Raw genomic sequence first — 22,521 nt, 5'->3', positions numbered from 1 at the left:
AACTCTGAAACTTCAGGTCCAGTCCTAACGCCTAGTCATTAGTCACCTTTTGACACCAACTGCAGGCACTTTTTATTCAGGCTTATGGGGACTAGTAATGGGAGCCATCGCTGTGAAGTTTTTACGCCATTCATTGCATATAATGTTTTGATTCTGCTCTAGATTTTATTGCTGTAGATTTTAAGAGTCCCTCCACATTGGTGTTTTTTTATTATGGGTGTATTCCCCAACATTCCTGAAAGTTGACACAATAACGGGCCATCAATGGTGGATGTATTTTGCTTTGATTGGTTCTGCAATGCTTTCCCCAACACAACCCCATCATGACTGCCTAGAGGGGCTATGGTGCCACAAAGGCAGGAGAAAACAGGAGAAAACAGAACATTAGTGATATAAAAAATTATAGGATTTCAGGAGAACGTTACAGGATATGAACTGATTAGAAATTTGTGCTGGTCCCAAAACCTTTGTAGGCACATGCGTTATGAAAAGTGGGATGGCATCATGAACAAAAATCATCATGTGCATAAAAAAGGAGGGACCCTGTGCTATATTTTATGAAATGCACCTGAGGGATTGGTACTGTAAGCAGCAACGTGGTCTGGTGAAACATAGCATAGAAATAATACTGATGCCTCTGTCCCAGGTTGACACACATTTTCCTGTCCCTCCCCCACCTTTGACTCCTAGGACACTTCACCCAATAACCCATTAAGCTTTATGACATACATATTGGACCAGTTCCTCCACCCATCAGTACCAGATAGCTGTCCATGAAAGGTGAGTCTTTTTCACTTCTTGGTCCTCATGCTGCTCATTCACCAACCTCTTGGTACACTGGGCCAATCAGCTGGGGTTGCTGATTTTTTAAAATTATTATTATTTATTTATTTTTGACATCCCGCTTTATCACTACCATAAGAAGTCTCAAAGTGGCTAACAATCTCCTTTCCCTTCCTCCCCCACAACAAACACTCTGTGAGGTGAGTGAGGCTGAGAGACTTCAGAGAAGTGTGACTAGCCCAAGGTCACCCAGCAGCTGCATATGGAGGAGCAGGGAAGCGAACCCGGTTCACCAGATTACGAGTCCACTGTTCCTAACCACTACACAACGCTGGCTCTCCTTTTTGATGGCATAAATATCTCCTTGTCCAGACAGGACACAAATCAGAGCCTGAGGGTCCAAGGCATAGCCATAATAGTACTTGGTGGTCTGTAGGTATCTCAAAAAGTGACTCAGCAGTCTCTAGTGATGCATGGGAACCAATAAAGGGAACCCTATAAATCCTCAGGGATGCAGGTAGTGCTGTGGTCTAAACCACTGAGCCTAAGGCTTGCCAATCAGAAGGTCAGTGGTTCAAATCACCGTGACGGAGTGAGCTCCCGTTGCTCGGTCCCTGCTCCTGCCAACCTAGCAGTTTGAAAGCACCTCAAAGTGCAAGTAGATAAATAGGTACCACTCTGGAGGGAAGATGAATAGCGTTTCCATGTGCTGCTCTGGTTTCACCAGAAGCAACTAAGTCATGCTGGCCACATGACCTGGAAAAACTGTCTGCGGACAAACGCCGGCTCCCTCGGCCAGTAAAGGAAGATGAGCGCCGCAACCCCAGAGTTGTTCACGACTGGACTTAACTGTCAGGGGTCCTTTACCTTTACCTTTTTATAAATCCTCAACTTCTGGCCTGTTCTGGGCAATTCAGCTTTATTGACAAGAGCATGTTGCTGTCACAACTTATTTCCCGCTTACCTGTCAGAGATTAATCTACACTTCTTTGACTACTAAGTGAAACCTTAATGGGTCCTCTAGATACATGATAAATGTGGGGTCAAGGCTGATGATATCTGGCTTGTCATGCCTGAATCCTTGGGGATCTGAGGATGGGCTCAACAGCAAACAAACAACTTTGCTGAACCAGCTCTCAACTTTTGTGGGTTCTAAACCTGACCCCTATACTACATATATTTGCTGCACACAACTTACTAAAATAATAGTTAGCTTGCAGTCTTGCCATCTGTTTGCTTAATGCATATATTCTATATATACACCCTCATGTTATCTATTCCTGTTGTTTCTGAGCATCAGGTGCTTGTGTGCTAAAAGCTTGGCTGGAAGAGTCTCTTACATAATGCCATGCAGGAATAACCTAATGGCAAAACTGGTCATGGGCTTATCGATACCTCTGTATCGCTAGCATTCTCAAGCTCTGGTAAAATTCTCAAGCTCTGGTAAAATACTACAAGGTACTTAGTATTTTATGAGGTGGGAGAATCAGGTGATTACTGGGGAACTATGGTGTAAGCTTTTTCTCTTCCTAGATTAATAATACTAATACTACTACTACTACTAATAATAATAATAATAATTTTATCATGTATACCCCACCCATCTGGCTGGGTTTCCCCAGCCACTCTGGGCGGCTTACAACACATTAAAAAATTGTAAAACATTAGACATTAAAAATTTCCCGATATAGGGTTGCCTTCAGATTTCTTATAAAATTCAGATAATTGTTTATTTCCTTGACATCTGGTGGGAGGGTATTCCACAGGGCGGGTGCCAATACTAAGAAGGCCCTCTGCCTGATTCCGTGTAACCTCACTTCTCACAGTGAGAAAACCACCACAAGGCCCTCAGAGCTGGTCCTTCAGGTATACTGGGCCGAGGCCATTTCCTTTGAGTGGTCAAAATGACTGTCTGAGAATTTTAGAATCATAGAATTGTAAAGTTGGGAGGGATCGCGAGAGTTATCTAGTCCAACCCCCTGCAGTGCAGGATTTTCTTGCCCAACGTGAGCTCTAACCCACAATTAGAGTCTCACAGTCTACTGGCTGAGCATCCTTAGTGCTGGACTGGCATGTAGCTTAGTGCTCCTGTACACATGCTCTGCCATAAGGAAATACTGTGCTGAGGACACTGTGAACATCACAAACATGGGATAAATGTTGACCTCTACCTGGAAATCAAGTCAAGAGTAAACCATCAGCCCTATATGTTAATAAATGTGCTAATTGAAAGTATAAGGGGGAAAGGAAGGCATTTCTTCCCTGGGAGAACTGATGTGACCTTCAATATTAAGGAATGTGCAATATTAAGGAATGTGACAGTGAAGATCTCTCAGGCAAGCTCCATTATAGTTGGAGTGAACTGAATGGCCCTGAAGGGGAGAGCATTTGTTTTGTCACCTTACACAGATGGAAAGTTGAGATCCATGGAGGGACTGCAGGTGAGAGGGTTCCCCCGGAGGCCTGGTAGGAAAAGTCAGGAAATGCAGAAAGACAGGCAAAGTTACAGAATTGAGTAAGGCAGGGAGTCAGGGAACAAAACCTTTTAAGGATGGGAGGGCTGGTGAACACAGAGACATCAAAACATAATCTGAGCCACTGGCTCCTTCGTCGAAATATGAAACTGAGTTAGACCATCTGGTCTGGATTGTGCCGTGTGCTAATATGGGTTGGACTAGTGGCACTGATTTTTTTTTTTTAAAAAAAACAAACAAACAGCAGCAGAGCAACAGAAGGAGTGGGAGAGATTGGGTGCAACGGAAGGCAATGTTGCTTTATATAACTAAAGGAGAACAGCTGATAGCTGCACCTGCCAAAATTCCCCCTTTGGAGAACCAATAGAGGTGAAAGGTGGCTAGCTGCTGTTCTCCATTGAAGCTCATCACCCTGGAGCAGCGAATTCATTCACACCTCTTCATTCACAAGAAGCCTGTCTTTCCACCAGCAGAGGTGGAGAGGTAAGGGAGTTCCAGAAAGTTCACTATTTGCTCTGGCCCTGCCCATCCCCAGCACGTGGCCCCTAGCAGATCATCCTGGAGGGAATGCAGCCACCCATAGAAAAAGGTTGCCCATAGCAAAGGATGGACTTAACCTGGAAGGTGGGTGAAATAAAAGTGGATCTCATGTTACAAGATGGAGTGAAGGTTGGATCTGAGAAGGCTGAAAGGGAGACTCCCCAAGGCCTTGCACAAATGTGTCTTCCTTCCCAGTCCTAAAGAAGATCCTTCCTTTAAATAGATGCAAAAAAGGGACTCAGCCTGGGGGTTCCTACATATAAAGCATGTTCTCGTCCACTGAACTACAGCCCTTTCACAGTGTGGAGCGATGCACTCTCAGGTAGGTACTGAGAGTGCAGCTGGCCATCTCTCCTTTCTCCTTGAGGAAGGGAATCCCCAAGCCTTCAGCCGTGTCCTCACCTCCATCCAGGGCGAATATTCTTCCAAAACAGGCCTGAAAGGATGGGAGTGGAGTTCCAATGGTCAGGGCCCTTGGGTAGAAGAAAAGTATCTGTTGATAGGAGCATGAGGGGGTCTTGGGGAGAGGGGGACAGCCTGCAGAACGTCCTGCTATGTTTTGCAGTTTGCTGCATGACCACTTACAAGCAGAATGCTCTCTCAGTTCATTTTATTTTGTTTAATAAAAAAAAAGAAAACTCACAAAGCTTGCATGTATATTTTATATATATAAATATATACAGTATATATAAATCAAATGATTCTGGACAACACTGTTGAATGTGGCAAGAAACAGAAGTAGCAAGAAAGTTACGTGGGGCCACAATCCAACAGAGGTGCACACATTTAAGCCCACTGAAATCCAGGGATGTAAGTATGTGTAGCTCTGTGCCAGATTAGGCCTCCAATTTTTAAACAGAAAACTAATTCCCATGGACAGCACCTGCAAATCTGGACTCTGCTCTTCTTTGGGTTTCCCAAGAAGCTGGAAGCATACAAAGGCTTTTGAGTGCCTCAAGTGCACACACTTACATTCTCATAAAATGAGTTCTGTGTGACTTGAAAACTTGCATATTCCTACATCAGTAAAAATGGGTTCAAAATAACATACTTTCGTATCTGGCGTTTTTAAATCTCCTGCGGCCAACATAACAGTATCAAAGAGACTGTGGCAGAACAAACAGTGACACACACAGAGAGAGAGACACACACTTCTAAATCAAGATTGGCCTCAAATTACTAACAAGAAGAAGTAAAGAAGAAAAATAATTTCCAGGCAATGGATATAAAGACTTGAACACGAAGGCACCCAGGTGTGTGCTGGCAGTCACAACTTTAAATGTGATCCACTATTGCTTTTGAGTGATGGAAGTGGTGATGAACAATGGGGTCTTTGGTTCCAGAAATCCATTTTTTTCCCCAGAAGGCCTATGAACAAAAGGGGTGAGTGGCTGGCACAGAAACTAATGGTCCATAGGGCAGGTGGGGGAAGGAAATGGATAAGTTTAAGTGCAGTCATAAGCCTTGCATCCTTCACTGAAGAAGCTCATGCTATATTGAGCTACAACAGACTTGCTGGTACTTTAAGTGGCAATATTTTCCAGGAGAGAGAAGAGTCACCTTTGAAGCTATTTCCTTTGAATTTGGATCCTGCTGTTATTCCCAATACTGAGTCCTAGTTTGGGCTGACTGGCTTTCTGGGCATGAACGAATTGCCAAGCAAGATGGCGACCCTTTTGACCTGTTGCTTTCCTTTCAGCAACGGAGGCCACACTCCTCTGCTGTCTCTAATTCACTGTTGGCACCTGGTTCCTCTGTAAACTGTATTCCTTTGCCTTCAGTCTCAGGTTAGCAATGCTGTTGGCCATATTCATGCCCTGAGCAGGGCTGGCATTGGTACAGGAGGCAGAATAAGAAGCCATGGCACTGCTGGAAGAAGAAGAAGGGGTGGGAGGAGAGAAAAAAAGACATCAGAATATGGCCTTTGTAAGCCACCAGGTTGCATTACATGTCTTCAGGTAAAGGAAAATGCGCAGCTAGCCTGATCTTGTAACTTTTAACTGCAGTTTGATTTTCAGCAGGCCCAGCTTTGCGACGCAAATGGTCATAGATTAAGCTACCGTATTTTTCGCTCCATAAGACACACTTTTTCCCTCTTAAAATCTAAGGGGGGATGTATGTGCGTCTTATGGAACGAATGTGTGGTCCCTGGGGCTGGGGGGGGACCCAAGCTCCCCCCGCCAGCCCCACAAGCTCTGGGAGCAGCGGGAAGGCTGCTCCCCGACCTGCTCTTTGGGGCTGGTGGGGGGGGGAGCCAGGCTTCCCCCACCGCAACCCCCACAAGCCTGGGGAGGCTTTGCGCGGCTATCCCTGGCTTTTGTGGGAGGTGGGGGAAGGGACAGAGCGAGGCTCTCTCACTTCTCCCGCAAAAGCCCCCAAGAGCCGCGCTCCCTTTAAAGAGCTGTGCGGAGTGTGTGTGTGGCTCTTGGGGGCTTTCTTTTCCCTGAGGAGGGAGAAGCCTGCAAGCACCGCACACACGCTCCACATGGCTCATGAAAGGGAGCGCTGAGCAGAGCCTGGGATGCAGACAGGCTCTGCTCAGCGCTCCCTTTAAATAATATTTTTTTTCTTGACTCCCCCCCCCAAAAAAAAAGTAGGTGCGCCTTATGGTCAGGTGTGCCTTATGGAGTGAAAAATACGGTACAGTGGTGCCTCGCAAGACGAAAAGAATCCGTTCTGTGATTCTCTTTGTCTAGCGGTTTTTTCGTCTTGCGAAGCAAGCCCATTGACGGATTAGCGGATTAGCGCTATTAGCGGCTTTTAGCGGCTTATCTGCTGATCGGATCAGCTGATAAGCGGCTTAGCGGCTTAGAAAAAGGGGAGGGAAAGGGGAAAAAACCAGCAGGAACTCGCAAGACATTGTCGTCTTGCGAAGCAAGCCCATAGGAAATTTGTTTTGCGAAGCACCTCCAAAACGGAAAACTCTTTCGTCTAGCGAGTTTTCCGTCTTGCGAGGCATTCGTCTTGCGGGGCACCACTGTATTGTGAAAGGGTAAAGACCAGGGGCAGGTGGAAATGTTTGCAGATACTTGGCAATCATATCTGCCAATATTTGCAAAGCTCTTGCAAAGCTCGGAGCGGGCTCATGATTTGAAGCATGGAAAGCAACCCTGGAAAAAAGTAAATATGGTTTCTGGGACACTTTACACACACACACACACACACACACACACACACACACACACACACCACTTTTCACCATGTCTGGGTCTCAAGGCAACTACCTGAGAGCAGGAATAACCGAAGTGGTCCTCTACAGGTGTGGTGGACTATAGCTTCTATCATCCCTGGACCCTGGACCATTGGCCCTGTTGTCTGGGGCTGAAGGGAGTTGGGGTTCAAAGCATTTGGAGGGTGCCACATTGACAACCTCTGCTTGAGAAGGTGGGGATTTCAGGAAGCCGGCTTCATATACTGGGCCTCTATCTTTCTGTGTTGGATAGTCAGACCAGTGTGGGTTAGAATGGGACCAGGCACTTACAGGTGTGAGGTGTGAGGCTGAGATTTGGGAGCACAGAGGAGCACACTACCTGTGCACACCTGGAATGAGAGCTGTCGGGCAGCTTCTCTCTTGCTGAAGATAAGGGCAGGGAAGTTGATTCATCTCTTTTAAGGGCTCTCTGATGCCATTGCTAGGACAACAGTAGGAACAGCACAACTCCTGAACAGGTAGGATCTAATCTAAATAACTATTGGGGGGAGGGAGGGAGAGATGTCGCTGAGCCTAAACAGATGCCACTCCTTTGACTCAGTGACAGCCTTCTTCTCCCACAACACACTTCCATGTGGTAAGGAAATGCATATTGTTGTAACAGTTGAGATGTTCCTGCTGCACATTCAGAAGGATGACATGACGTCATCTCTCTTGGGTCTGCCTGATTTGGGAATACACAATACAGATGGTAGACTCTTTTTCCTTGAAGGCTTTTAAGCTGAGGTTGGATGGCTATCTGACAGGGATGCTCTAGTTGAGATTCCTGAGTTGCAGGGAGCTGGACTACAAGACTCTACAAGACAGAATGCTGTGTGAGATAGTAAGTCTGCAGGCTTGAGTTTGCTAGCTGATGCAACGGGCTGATGCAATCAGCCTGCAATACTTTCTATGGAAGTGCTGGGTCAGAAAGACTCAGCAGTAATGTGCTGTCAGTTGATTGGTTGTCATTGGTTTAAAGGGGAAACCTATCCAGCAGTAAGTGGGTGGTATAGAGGAGTGTGGTCAGAGAGATAGAAAGGTCTTCCTATTTGCCTTAAGGTGCAGCCAGGTACTCTGTTTGACTGTATGAACTGCTCGTGTATTATAGCCTGTAGATTACAGTATATATTGATATATATATATAGCTCACAATAAATATACTGCACTGCACTGAAGAACCTGGAATTCTGAGTAGTTCTGCTAAAGTGCCGCAGAGAATTTGCGACAGGTTATGGGGTTCCTTTTAACTGTACAGTTCTATGACTCTATGTTCCAATGTTGTGTGTTGACATTGAAAATCAAGTTCTAAAGCAAAGCTTTGGTAGAGGTAATCTACCAATCAAAGAGAATAGAAGTTGCAAGTAAGTCACTGCGGAGTCCATGGATACTTATGGACTGCATTGTTTAATCCCCCCCTCCCTTGCTGATTCTGTTGCTATTATTTACTTTCTTTATTAAATTCAAAGCATGTCACGGAATCCTTCGAAACAACACTTTTAAAAATGAAAGGATCAAGCCACTAACAACAACAACAAAATTAAACCAAGCAGTAAGTATCACCTTTAACCATGGGCACTGATTATAGTCGTACCTTGGAAGTCGAACGGAATCCGTTCCGGAAGTCCGTTTGACTTCCAAAACGTTCGAAAACCAAAGTGCGGCTTCTGATTGGCTGCAGGAAAGTCCTGCAGCCAATCGGAAGCTGCGGAAGCCCCATTGGACATTCGGCTTCCAAAAAGAGTTAGCAAACTGGAACAGTCACTTCTGGGTTTGCGACATTCGGAGGCCCAAACATTCGGTAACTAAGCTGTTCAACTTCCAAGGTACGACTGTACTAGGAAAATCGCTTCTTTCAGTTTGTACATAGAGTTTGGCCAAGTATTCTTGAAAATAGCTCTATTATTCAAATTTTATAGATCAGATAAGCTGAGAAATGGTGACTTGCACCTGGCTATTGTAAGACAGGAAGACAGATATCACATATTCGTAATATTCAGAGTTTCACTCAAGCACCTGCATGTTAATGCATAGTTCTTTAGAGCACCCCCACCTGCTTGAAAAAAAAAGGAAAGAAGGTGGGAGTTACATTCTTGGCTCTAGATCAGGCATCCCCAACCTGCGGCCCTCCAGATGTTTTGGCCTACAACTCCCATGATCCCTAGCTAGCAGGACCAGTGGTCAGGGATGATGGGAATTGTAGTCCAAAACATCTGGAGGGCTGAAGGTTGGGGGTGCCTGCTCTAGGTCTTTCCCAATAAATTTATATCTACAATGCATTTAGCCAGGGTAGCCCTAAGGAACAGGTGAGAGTTGATGAATTTGGGGTGATATCAAACACGGTTGATGAGGATATAGAGAGATTGTCCACATGGCAACAATCTGCAGTTTGGATTAATGATGTAATAAAACGTTTGGAACTAAATTGGAAGGTATTGGAAAAAGCAGGTATCTTCCTTTTCTCCTGGAGCAGCCTTCATCAATGCAAAGTGTACAGACCCATAATTGCTGTCTTCAAATGTGTGGATTGGTATGTGTTACAAATCAACACTTGCTGCAAAGTTGCAGATGAACTAGGTGTGCACATCAGCTCTGTGCAGGTGTTGGAAGATAATTGTCTTATAACTGGATATCTGCTGGTGTTTCTAGAGTCCTTTATATTTTAGACCAGGAATGAGGAATCTGTGCTCCCCCCCCCAATGTTTTTGGACTCTGGTTCCCATCATCCCTGACCATTGTCCATGATGACTGGGGCTGATGGGAGCTGGAATCAAACAATTTCAGAAGCAGTGCTTTTTTCTGGGGGGGACGCATACCCCTAAACATTTTGTGAATCTTTGTACTTTTGTCCATTTACTGTATTTATTTTTCCCAATTTGAACTATAAAATGGTGATTTTCTTGAGTCAAAATGAGAGCACCCCTAAACATTTTTTTTTAAAGAAAAAAGCACTGATCAGAAGGGTCTAAGGTTTGCCACCCCTGCTTTGGATGGTAGAAGGTTCTGATGGTATCTAACTCAATCAGAGGTCCCTTCCCCTTGCTCATTGCAAAACTGTTTTTGGAATACACAACCTCTTTGGGTAAGAGTGGCCATTAAGCTGTGATGCTATCTGAAGCCAAATATATATGGAGCTGGCCCACACATTCATAATATAATCACTCGGTTGCCTTTCTCTGAATTCCACAATGACTGGCAAGTTGAACATGTCAGCTGTCTCCATTTTGAAAAGCACAAAGTCTTGAACTGATATAAAACTTCTATTGCCTGTTTGTTCTGTGATGACTCAAACAAGAATCTTAACTCCACAAGTCTCTTATTATGTTCTGGGAAGGCTTCAGTAACTGAGTAGCATTTTACAAGGCTGAATTTAGGCAGCCATCATTGGAGGGTAGGGTTTTGACCAGGGTGTGGATAAAGAACACTTTGCCACTGCTGCCATAATCCTTTCATATTCCACAAAGCAGGGGAATCAAAGTACGAAGAGGTGAAGGCTGCTTCTACAAAGTTCTCAGAAAACTGAGCTAAGCCTACTGCCATTGGATCTAGATAGGAACTTTGATGCAGTCTAAGGACTCAGCTAGATTGGTTTTATATGCATTGTATATGCATATACACCACCAGGTGGCGCTGTGGAGTCCTGTCTTTCCCTACTGGATTCTCCTGTATGAGTTTACAACGCTTTTAACTGAATCACTTCTTTGACATGTCTAGATCCAGCCTAAGAGACTAGCAATTTGTAATGTAAACTGGAGTTAATGTCTTCAGATACATGCACGAAGGACCTGACTAGTGAGTTAGAAGCTTGCTGGTGGTCTGGGCAAGGCAAGGGGAGAATCGTTCACTAAACCCACCCTCAGGGGTCATTTTATTAGGCTTTTTCCTGCTTTTATCATTATTGTGCATTCTGTTGCGGTGACTTCATTGGAGGCTAAGGCAAAGAGAAGGTAAGCTTGAGGCTTCTGTTAAACACGCCTCTTTTGCATCTCCTCATCCTGTCTAGCACCTAACAGAGTCGAGAGACCCTACAAAATTGGCCTGGGAGTGGAGTTGGCACCCTTTCCCCAGAAGAACTCCAGGCGACTATGGACAGCCCCACAAGCATGACACTTCTGCCCAGAAAGTTACCTTTGTAGAGTCTTCGCTTAGAATCCATTAGGGACCCCCTCGTGCAAACAACATCTTAGGAGGGACGAGGAGCTATTTTAGAAAGTGTGAAAGGAGGGAGAAATAATAAGGCAAGTGAGTTCATCAGATACCTTGTACTTGAGGGCTCACCCACCGTGACATTAAGGTGCCCTTGCAAGATGGTGGCACAGTCAAAAGGCATTTAAGTATGATGATGTCACCCACCACTTCTCAGTAGGACTTGGGAGCAGCCAAGATGGGGCTCTTTAGATGTTGTTTCCCATCATCCTTGACTATTGACTATTGACCATGCTGGCTGGGGAGGGTGGGAGTTTGGTATCCAGGAACTTCTGGGGGACACCAAGTTGGTTATTCCTGGTCTAGCAAGAGAGTGTTGGAACTATATGTGTTATGTACTGAGTTGAATAGGATCCAAAATGCAGTAGTCTGATTGGTCCTAGAACAATAGGATTCAGAATGCAGCAGTCTGATTGGTCCTAGAACAATAGGATTCAGAATGCAGCAGTCTGATTGGTCCTAGAACAATAGGATTCAGAATGCAGCAATCTGATTGGTCCTAGAACAATAGGATCCAGAATGCAGCAATCTGATTGGTCCACAGGAGCCACCCAACCCAGCTCCAGGTGTAAGTGAATACGCAACCTGATTGGCCTACAGGAGAATCCCGGAATTAGCCAATCACATGGGGCCCATTGTGTAAATAATGTATATAAAGCAGACAGTCTGGGGGAACTTCCATTCCTCCTCACCACTATGAGCTGAATAAAGAGCATGAAATCCACTCTCGACTCCGAGTATATTTCAATATGGGAGGGAGGTACTGAACTGGGGCTCTGCAGAGGGCAGACTTTAAATGAATCGGCTGTGCTTCTCTCTTGGCCCAAAGTAAGGCCAGGGCCGTTTCACACCAGCTTGCTATCAAGGGCTTCAAAGTTAGCACATAGCTTGTTGAAAATAAGCAAAAGTGAGCAGGAGCCTTTTGCTAGCAGAAGCAATGAGGAGAGCTGACAACAATTTAAATGAAATCAGATGAGTCTGTTTGAGCTGAATGACTGTTGAGTCATTCTGTCACTCCATAATGCTAAGCAGGTCCCCAAGGCTTCTTCACTAGGAGCAAATGAGGCCCTGCAGCCCAGGGCCTCCCTTTGTTACTGACCCTGGTCACTTTTTCCTACATCAGCCCAAGGTGGATGGAGGGCTCCTGTAATTGCCATTGAACGTCAACAGAAACTCTACTAAGTTCCACTGTTCTTTCCAACACACAAGCTAAGCCACTAGCAAGTGGAAGTGAGAAGCTGAGAGGCACAAAGGGAGAGCTTCTCTGAAGTCTCTTGTTGTGGTTCGCACTTAGAAGAAGGAGGTTATTTCACCATCTTGGCTCATACCGAAGTGAGGGGATGGAGCCAATATTGATGGCTTTTCAGTCATTGCTCAGCTCTAATTATGGCCTCTCTCAGATATTAGTTGCTCACCAGGATGGTTTCTCTTTTGTAAAATGGCTATTCACTATCTTACTATATAATATACAACATTAGAAAGATCCTTGTGAAACATCCTGCCTGAATTTAGCTGTGAGGAAAATATTGCTACATCAAATGAGTGTTTTTTTGTTTTGTTTTGTTTTGCTCTTGGACCAGGAAAATTAGGTTACCTTGTGTCTTTTTCTATTTGTGTCGGCTGCCAGGAAATCAAAAGCCAAATTTGAGGCTCAACTCTGGATGTTTTTTCTCTTTGCTATGGCTTACAGCTAAACAAATGAAAAAATTACTACTATTAATGGTAACACGTCCTAAACTGCCCAACTCCAACCACTCTCACAGACCAGATTCTGGTCTGTGTGGACCATTGCTTGACTCATTAGAACATCCTTACATCCTAAGTCAGAAGCCACTATTCATATATTGAAGATATCCCCATCCTCTTTGACCTCAGTACTCCAAATTGTACAACAATCTTGATCGATGTAAGGATAATTTGTGCTGGGATATTCTTTAGGGGTTTTGGTTGTGGGGCAATTGTTGCTGCTGTTGATGTCAATTTTTTGCAGCTTTGTTTTGGATCTTATGATTTATATGAAAATTGATTTATTTGGTTGTGTACTTTTTGATGTTTTGTTTATGAATACTTTGGTTATGTTTGTAGTTATGTAATTTTTTATACATTGCAAGCTGCCTTGAGCATGGGTTATACTTTGGGAAGGCAGCAAAAAAAAAAAGATTGGTTGGCTTGCAAAGTCCTTTGTATACTAAAAATGTTATAGAAGTGAAAATGTGATTTTACATCAAGTAGATGGTGGACTCATTGCTTCCTTTTCTAATGGAATTCCAAGAAGCCAGATTGGATAGAAAGCCTCCTTCTGCTTAGTTCCACAGAGCTTTGCTCCTATGCTTGAGACATCTGTAAATGGCTAGGGGGAAAGTTTCATATCTTGCAGCACAACTTGTGTCTCCTTCCCTCTCCCTCTTGCCTATGTTGTGAGGTCCCTAGGAGTCCATCGTGCTGGTTTAGATCAGGCATAGGCAAACTCCAGCCCTCCAGATGTTTGGGACTACAATTCCCATCATCCCTGACCACTGGTCCTGTTAGCTAGGGATGATGGGAACTGTAGTCCCAAACATCTGGAGAGCCGGAGTTTGCCCATGCCTGGTTTAGATAATAGAATCATAGAATCATAGAGTTGGAAGAGACCACAAGGGCCATCGAGTCCAACCCCCTGCCAAGCAGGAAACACCATCAGAGCACTCCTGACATATGGTTGTCAAGCCTCTGCTTAAAGACCTCCAAAGTAGGAGACTCCACCACACTCCTTGGCAGCAAATTCCACTGTCGAACAGCTCTTACTGTCAGGAAGTTCTTCCTAATGTTTAGGTGGAATCTTCTTTCTTGTAGTTTGGATCCATTGCTCCGTGTCCGCTTCTCTGGAGCAGCAGAAAACAACCTTTCTCCCTCCTCTATGTGACATCCTTTTATATATTTGAACAGGGCTATCATATCACCCCTTAACCTCCTCTTCTCCAGGCTAAACATGCCCAGCTCCCTTAGCCGTTCCTCATAAGGCATCGTTTCCAGGCCTTTGACCATTTTGGTTGCCCTCCTCTGGACACGTTCCAGTTTGTCAGTGTCCTTCTTGAATTGTGGTGCCCAGAACTGGACACAGTACTCTAGGTGAGGTCTGACCAGAGCAGAATACAGTGGCACTATTACCTCCCTTGATCTAGATGCTATACTCCTATTGATGCAGCCCAGAATTGCATTGGCTTTTTTAGCTGCCGCGTCACACTGTTGGCTCATGTCAAGTTTATGGTCAACCAAGACTCCTAGATCCTTTTCACATGTACTGCTCTCAAGCCAGGTGTCACCCATCTTGTATCAAGTTTATACATGTGATGTCTATGCATACAAAATATCTCTGGGAACTGGTGTACTGAGTTTCAATGGTTCAGGGTTCAGGGTACTTCTTTGAAGAGGAGTAGTCACTAAGTTTACAATGCCCTCAAAATAAACCATGTATTTCAAAGAGGCTGGTACAGGAGAGCTGGTTTCTTTTTCTTTTTAAACATTTGGATCCTGTCATTCTCCAGTATAGAATACAAGAATAAATCTATGCGGTCCCTTAGCCAGTCACCCACCCTGGCACTGAAAACAGGCCTGCTTTGCTTCTGCAAGGCAGTGGAACCCAATGAATTTAGCCCTCTGTTTGATTGGCCCAGCCAGTGCAACTTTGGAAACACATTCCTTGTCTTTCCCAATTCTTGCTGGAAATAAATAAAAAAAGGTAATTACGTACCAATCAAAAGCTTTTGATTTCCCACACGGTCCACATTTGTTATGTTTCACTCAATTGTGCAGGGTTTTGCCAAGAGAGTTTCCCACAAGTTTTGCGCAATTTTCCCATTGACTTTTTTTTGTGTTGTTTTTTTGGAAGAAATGAGAAAAAGTATTTCAAAGGATGACCCACAATGGTGGCTGCCAGTGATGTGGGAGGAAAAAACAACAACGCTTAAGCCTGGGAACAATCTTCCTTTTGGCATGGGTTGCCCATTGCAGTGGACATAGGGAATTTGCTTATAATTTGGCAGTAATTAAAGGAGATTGTCAGATGCAAATATGATACTGATGCTGGGACCAAAAAGAAGAAGGAGCCGTTTTGAAAAAAAATATGTTGATGTGAAATGAAAGATTGTGCCCCCCATCTTTGCAATTTGCCAAGGGTTGTTGTAAAAGTACTGAGAAACTGATTCTTAGAGTGAGCTCCAACTGGCTAAACTCTAAAAGGCGCATAGCTAAATATTCTTATGTGATTTATTGGTTTATCTTTTTTTTTGTAAACCGCTTTGAGGTAGTCTACCATCGAGTGGCATATAAATTTTATGAAACCAATAAATCAATCTGACTGGCGGTGTTTGATTCAGGTTTTGAACTTCCCTTGGGCAAGATGCTACAAGCTGCTTTTCCCACACTGAGTTGACCTCCACACGGCCATTATCACCGGTTGCCCCTCCTCTTGTTCCTCATCACTTCTACCACCGATTGCTTGCTCGCTCGATGCAGCCAGAGGATCATGAACTACAACTCCCATGATCCCTCACCACTGGCCATGCTCACTAGGGAGGATGGGAGTTGCAGTCCAACAACATCTAGGACTCAGACATTTAGAAAGGCTGAGCTAGAGAGTCAACAGCCAGCCAGACCATGATGTGATTCCCTGCTTCTGCTTCTTGCCACTACTGTCGTCTGGGCCAGAGCAAATGGCGGGTGAACAAGCAAGCAGGCTTCAAAGGTCCAGGAAGCTCTTGCCTGTGGCCCCCAGCAGATACTCAACCATGCTACCCTTTGACAGCAGCTCTGCTGATCGTCTACAGGGCAATGTGGTCTAGTCCTGCCCAGGATGGAATTCCTAACTGGCTTGGTTGAATTGAGGACAGATAAAATTGTGGGAATGTTCAGGGAGGCAAGAGAGGGTATATTGTTTATTAATATCCTTCCTAACTTGGCACTAGGAAGTTCTTTTACTTAGCAGAGTTTCACATTCCCCTTTTAAACACACAGCGGGTAGCTGGTTGCAGGCTTGTGTAAGCCTCTCACTATTAGGTTCCTGGTAAGTTCCCTTATATCCCCCTTAAAAGAATAAACATGCCACCATCTTCTGTAAAGTATATAAAAGTAGTTTACTCACATTCTCTTCACAGTTGGATCCCTGAAGGCAGACTTAGTTACAAAGTATATACATGTGGAGCTATCCTATATGGGGATAATCCCAGTGTCCTCTATTGGCTGAAACCCAATAGAGAGCAGCTCTAGATAAAAGCTGCTTCAACGACAGAGGAAGTCAAAAAGAGAGAGGGTGCTGCGTACCTTGTCCCTTTTGTTACCTGGACAGGTAAGGACACATGCAAAGGAAGTATGTCCCAGCCAGGAGGAAACAGAAAGTTTTCAACTGGCTGGACCAAAACTTTTCCTGCATGTCCACTCTAGGAAAACAAGGAATGTTGTACTTGACTGCTACTTACGTATCACATCCCACAAAAACACGGAAATTGCTGCCAAAGCATCAATGGGGAAGTGAGTGACTGTGAACAGCATTCCAAATTCCCCCCCCCCAAAAAAAAAGTAGGATCAGGTGTTTTTCAGACGATGGCCCCCCATTTCCCCAAACCACTCATTCTAGAGGGGGCGGAAATAAAATATGGAGAATGTATCTTAGTATATGGCAAAGTGACACTCATAGGAGGTTATATATGTGAATAAATGTTTTTCAGCCCCTGTTATTCATCTCTAGCAGCTTCACCCTCCTCCCCTTGGTGGCTCCAGTGTCTGAGGTGAAAGGCAGGATTAGCCACATTTCCACTCTCTCCTGGATGGTAGACGCTTGACTTTGTCTCGGATGGGATTCACTGAAAACAAACCTGTCCATTTTGGCTTCTCTCCCTTTCTCATTTTTCCAACATTACATTTCTGCACTAGTTTGTGATATACATTTTTAACAAGTCCTCACAAACCATCGGCATTTTAGCACACATTTCTCCCAATATTCACGATTCGTTCCTAATATTTCCTAATATAATGTGTTTTTGTTCATTCTTTTCCCAAATACATGCCTCTTTATGCATACTGCCTTCTAATTTGTACATTTGTACACTTTTTCTTTTCTAGGATTGCATTTCAAAATTAAGTTAAGTACAAATTTTGAAGGATAGCTGTGATTTCGGTTCACATGTTAGTTTGGGACGTGTGAATTAGATTGCACTGAAGTGTGGACTGAACCTGCACGACTCTGTTCTTTGTTTGTTCTCTCTCTCTCTTTCTGTGTATGAGAGACAGAGTGAGTCATGATGAAGTATGATCCCTTCTGAAGAAAAAGTCTCATCATCAGGAATGTGTTTATTTCATCCACAAGTAGTAAGAATGGATTAAAACAAAGTAATTTACTTAAGCAAATGCACATCATGTCAAGTGTTCCACCTGAAGCTCCAGCTCTGCCGCCATCTTGTCTCTGCCTTCTTGGTTTTCCAGAAAAGGCTACCAAAGCTCCTTAGAACCACATTTCTTCAGGGGTGATTCTGTCACATGCACAGAACAGATTTGGTATCTGGAATACCATCTTTTTCTAGCTGCCCCAGCTGTATTGGGTTGCTTTGTTTTGAAGAAGTGCATTTCCTGCTGCTTTAACCACCACCACCCCAGCCCTCTGGATATAACTAATCTACAAACATATGCTGCATTGAAGCTAGTTTGTTAGCCATGGCTTTCTCTAGAGAATCCTGGGAATTGTAGTTTGGCGAGGGTGCCGAGAAGTCTATCAAAGATCCATCTTCCCCCTTCCCCATGCACATACAGAGAACAACGTCCCAGGGCTCCCTGGAGAGAGAAGGAATGGCTTGTACACCAGGTTGACAATGCAATCCTATTCACACTTCAAGAAGTAAATCCAACTGTCTTAAATAGGGCTTACTCCTGTGAGCAACTTTGGTGTGTCCCTGTGTCTGCATTGCCTACTTGCTGACAGAAGAGTAAAGGAGATCAGATCTAAACCATTCCAAATAGTTTTCTACTTAATAGATGAGAGGCAGTGGAGAGTCTTGGCTCAGGCCTTTGTTCCATTCCCTGTCCTCCCCAGAGGAAACCGGCCGGACACGTCAAGAGAAAAACTGGCAGTGTAATATGGATGTGTTAGGGTCACCTGTAAGGAGAGGCAGTCCCCCAGGAGAGATAGTCGGTGGGCCTTGGAGCTGGTCGAGGTACAATCGGCTGCTCCACTGCGGTCACATCCCCAGAGTAGGACTTGAGGAGGGATGCGTTCTTGTTGGCCAGCATGGCTCTCTCATTCCTGCGAAACTTTGCCCGTCTGTTTTGAAACCACACCTAAGACAGGAGGACAAACACAGCAGTGTCAGCACCGCAGTCAGTGTCAGGCGGCAGGGGGACCCGACCCCCACGGCAGGTTGCCAGGAACGGATAAGTCAAGGAAAAGTCCTTACTGTTATATACTGAAGTTCTCACCCTGGGCCAGCAGGGGGATACTGTAGATAGTTATGCAAATAAGGGATCGAAAGTGACGTTCAGTGATTGGATAGTTTTAGAAAATTGTTACAGTTACGTTGTACTGGAGCTCTATATAAGCAGGCTGACTGAACCCTTCAGTTCAGTTCTGTTCTGGCCTGTGGATAAACAAGAGCTGTTTGAGGAATCGCTGTGTCGTCTGATATGTTCACCCACAACCTAACACTTACCATCTGCTTTTTATTCAATATCTACAGAGAGAGAGGCTTGAGAATGCAGCCGCTTGGATTGATGAGTAAATCCCGAGTAAATCTCCACCCCCCCTTTTCTCCCACTTCCTCATTCGTCAACAGCACCCCCACCCCTACAGTTGCCTGTTATAGTCATCTGTCTCCAAGCTCTTTGATCTCCTGCTTTTATTTCTTATATATATAATTTTTATTATTTTCTTTTTAAAACATAAAATATGCAAACATTGCAATAACAATTCATACACCTTTTGCTCCGCTGAGCTTGTGACTTCCCTCCATCCCTTCAACTGGTTTTTTATTTCCACATAGATTGTATGTGCACTTTGACTGTAAGTTCCTGACCTTCTTTACAACTGAAGATACTATTTTCACATTTCGTTGCAAGGTTTATTTCAATCCCGCTAGTGTCTTCACGTTTTTACAATCAGTATTCAAATACCAAATAAATCTACTCCAGTCTCTTTGGAATTTCTGATCGCTTTGGTTCTGGATCCTACCAGTCCGCTTGGCCAACTTCGCATAGAACATCATCTTCGTCTGCCACTCCTGCTCTCCTACTTTCAAGGCTCGCCAGGTTCTGGGAGATGGAGAGTCTGGAAGGCTTTCTAGTGATAAAGTGTCAGCCAGCTGCTCCAGCTCTGCCTCCTCCTCCTCTCCCATTCTTTCCCAACTTTCCCCCTCATCTTCCCCTGAGCTGTGACCTCCCTCAAAACCCTGTTGTAATTCTGAACCGTCTTCCTCTTCTCTGGAAGGGTCAGGCTGGGGAGGCCGTCTCCACCATTCCTCCTCTGCCCAGTCCCTGACATGGGACTATCCCCACATGGGTGGGCTTCTTGAACAGCCAGTTATTTTAATTATTTCACCCATTTGTCACAAGAAGAGATAACAGACCAAGGCAACAATTAAAAGGCAAATAATGGCAGAACAAGAACTAATTACAGTGGTAAAAAGGTAAAGGTAAAGGGACCCCTGACCATTAGGTCCAGTCGTAGCCAACTCTGGGGTTGCGGTGATCATCTCGATTTATTGGCCGAGGGAGCCAGTGTACAGCTTCCGGGTCATGTGGCCAGCATGACTAAGCCACTTCTGGTGAACCAGAGCAGCACACGGAAACGCCGTTTACCTTCCTGCTGGAGTGGTACCTATTTATCTACTTGCTCTCTGACGTGCTTTCGAACTGCTAGGTTGGCAGGAGCAGGGACCAAGCAACAGGAGCTCACCCTAGGAGATTTGAACTGCTGACCTTCTGATTCGTTCTGGAGGTCCGTTCTTAACCTGAAGCTGTTCTTAACCTGAAGCACCACTTTAGCTAATGGGACCTCCCGCTGTTGCCGCACGGCCGGAGCACGATCTCTGTTCTTATCCTGAAGCAAAGTTCTTAACCCGGGGAACTATTTCTGGGTCTGTAACCTGAAGTGTATGTAACCTGAAGCGTATGTAACCCAAGGTACCACTGTAAAACAAAAACCCTGCCTAGAGACAGCAGCATAGCTAGCCGCTCAGGTGCCTGGTGCGGGGGGGGGGTTCCTGCAGCCGGGGGTGGGGCTAGCTGTCCGTGGGGGCAGGGCAAGATGTTCTGGTGCTTCGAGCCTCTTCGCCACCTCCCCCTCAAGCTGCAGGGTGGCTGAGGGAGAAGCAGTAGGCAAACGCAAGTCCCATGCTGCCGTTTCAGGCGCCTAAGCCACCACATCACTCCTAAAAAGTTTTGTGAGCCCAATTTTTTTTTTTTAAAAAAAATTCATTTTGTCACCCCCTTCAGTGATGACACCCGGGGCGGTCCGCAGCCCCCCACCCCTTCCTCCGCCACTGCCTAGAGAAGCATGTCCTGCAACTGTCACTCAACCTGAATTCAGTTAGCATCTAGCCACAAACGCCCAGATTGCTCTCCGCTACACACAAATCAAAACGGATCTGTTATCGCTTTGAAAGTCAGCAAGGCAAAGGTAGCTTTGGTTCAAGTGGCCTCTTTGTTTTCACTGGCCACAAGAAAATGCTTTATGTCGTATCTGACTAGAGGTGATGATCATTAAACGATGAGCAAAGGGATCCTGTACATTCATTGGGCCAAATTAGATGTGCATGTGCTGGCCCATGCGGCTATAAATCAGAGATGTGGCTGTGTGTCTTCTATTGCACTGAGCACACAGGGGACGGGAATGAAGCCCAGCTCCTCCCATCCTCTTCAGCAGGTCTAGTCTGAATAGGGCTAGAACTGCATACAACCCAACATGGACAAATATACTAGAGGGCATGTCTTGTTTATTATGCAGCTATGCTTCTTGTGAGGGAACTGAGAGTTCGCAACACCTCGCTGTTGAATATTTATTTATTTATTTATTTATTTATTTATTTATTTATTTATTTATACATACCCCACCCATCTGGCCGGGCCTCCCCAGCCACTCTGGGCAGCTTCCAACAAAATATTAAAATTCAATGTTTGTCCATCAAACATTAAAAGCTTCCCTAAACAGGGCTGCCTTCAGATGTCTTCTAAAAGTCTGGTAGTTGTGGTTCTCTTTGACATCTGGTGGGAGGGCGTTCCACAGGGCGGGTGCCACTACCAAGAAGGCCCTCTGCCTGGTTCCCTGTAACTTTGCTTCTCGCAGTGAGGGAACCACCAGAAGGCCCTCGGCACTGGACCTCAGTGTCCGGGTAGAACGATGGGGGTGGAGACACTCCTTCAGATATACTTGAAGTGTGTGCTAAGAGCTTAGCTACACATTGCATACAGCTGGACTCACACACAGCTGCTTATACAAAGGTCTCTCTTGTACAACTACCCTTGTACAAAACAAGGGGGCTCATCCAGACTTCCTTTTGTGTTACATTTCTAGGCACAGGTCCGGATTTTAAAGCTCCGTGCCAAAGCAGCTTCGTTGTTTGTTTTTGTCTGGGAAAACTCGCATTTTGCCACTGAATTGGAGCAAATGGCAATCAAGTTTCCTACAGATTGCTGTTTGATCCGATTCAGTAATAGAATGCGGATTTTCCCGGGGAAAGTGCCAGGCCAAAAGAAAAACTCTCTCTCAAGCAGAGAGCTCATCCATGCTTTTCTGCAGGTCTTGTTGGGTTTTCTGCTCCTCTCGTGTTGTCTAGACACAGGTCCAAGCCTTTCCCCTGGAAATCCTGCTTTGTGCCCGCTAAATCAGAACCAGCAGCAATCTGCAGAAAACCCAATTGTTTTGTTTTTTTCTGATTCAGCACTTAAACTGCAAGTTTTCCCTGGGAGAAAGTGTTGGGACAAGCGGAAGTGTGGATGAGCACACAGCTTTAAAGTGTGGACCTGGAAAAGGTAAAGGTAAAGGGACCCCTGACCGTTAGGTCCAGTCGTGACCGACTCTGGGGTTGCGGCACTCATCTCGCTTTATTGGCCGAGGGAGCCGGCGTACAGCTTCCGGGTCATGTGGCCAGCATGACTAAGCTGCTTCTGGCGAACCGGAACAGCACACGGAAACGCCGTTTTGCTTCCCGCCGGAGCGGTACCTATTTATCTACTTGCACTTTGACATGCTTTCAAACTTCTAGGTGGGCAGGAGCAGGGACCAAGCAATGGGAGCTCACCCCATCGGGGGATTCGAACCGTCGACCTTCTGATCGGCAAGTCCTAGGCTCTGTGGCTTAACCCACAGCG

The 22,521-nt window shown here is 45.1% G+C and overlaps 1 protein-coding gene across 4 annotated transcripts in view; it reads right to left on the bottom strand.

Moving 5' to 3' along the window:
* Window positions 1–4,390: 4,390 nt before the first annotated feature.
* PRRX1 (paired related homeobox 1) overlaps window positions 4,391–22,521 on the bottom strand; it is an 82,029-nt gene continuing 63,898 nt past the window's right edge. The window contains exons 3-5 of one of the 4 annotated variants that reach the window (XM_081194529.1): window positions 18,317–18,498; window positions 11,116–11,187; window positions 5,528–5,663 (exon numbers count right to left, since the gene is read on the bottom strand). In XM_081194529.1, the coding sequence (XP_081050655.1) occupies window positions 11,133–11,187; window positions 18,317–18,498 (237 nt within the window). In that variant the 3' untranslated portion in view covers window positions 5,528–5,663; window positions 11,116–11,132. Of the gene's footprint in view, window positions 5,667–11,115; window positions 11,188–18,316; window positions 18,499–22,521 lie in introns of all 4 variants that reach the window. The other 3 variants (XM_081194528.1, XM_081194527.1, XM_081194526.1) reach the window with 3 other exon arrangements.

This window comes from Podarcis bocagei (assembly GCF_964188305.1).
Source record: "Podarcis bocagei genome assembly, chromosome: 5".
Taxonomy (NCBI): domain Eukaryota; kingdom Metazoa; phylum Chordata; class Lepidosauria; order Squamata; family Lacertidae; genus Podarcis; species Podarcis bocagei.
This window is presented reverse-complemented; position numbering and strand designations above follow the sequence as displayed.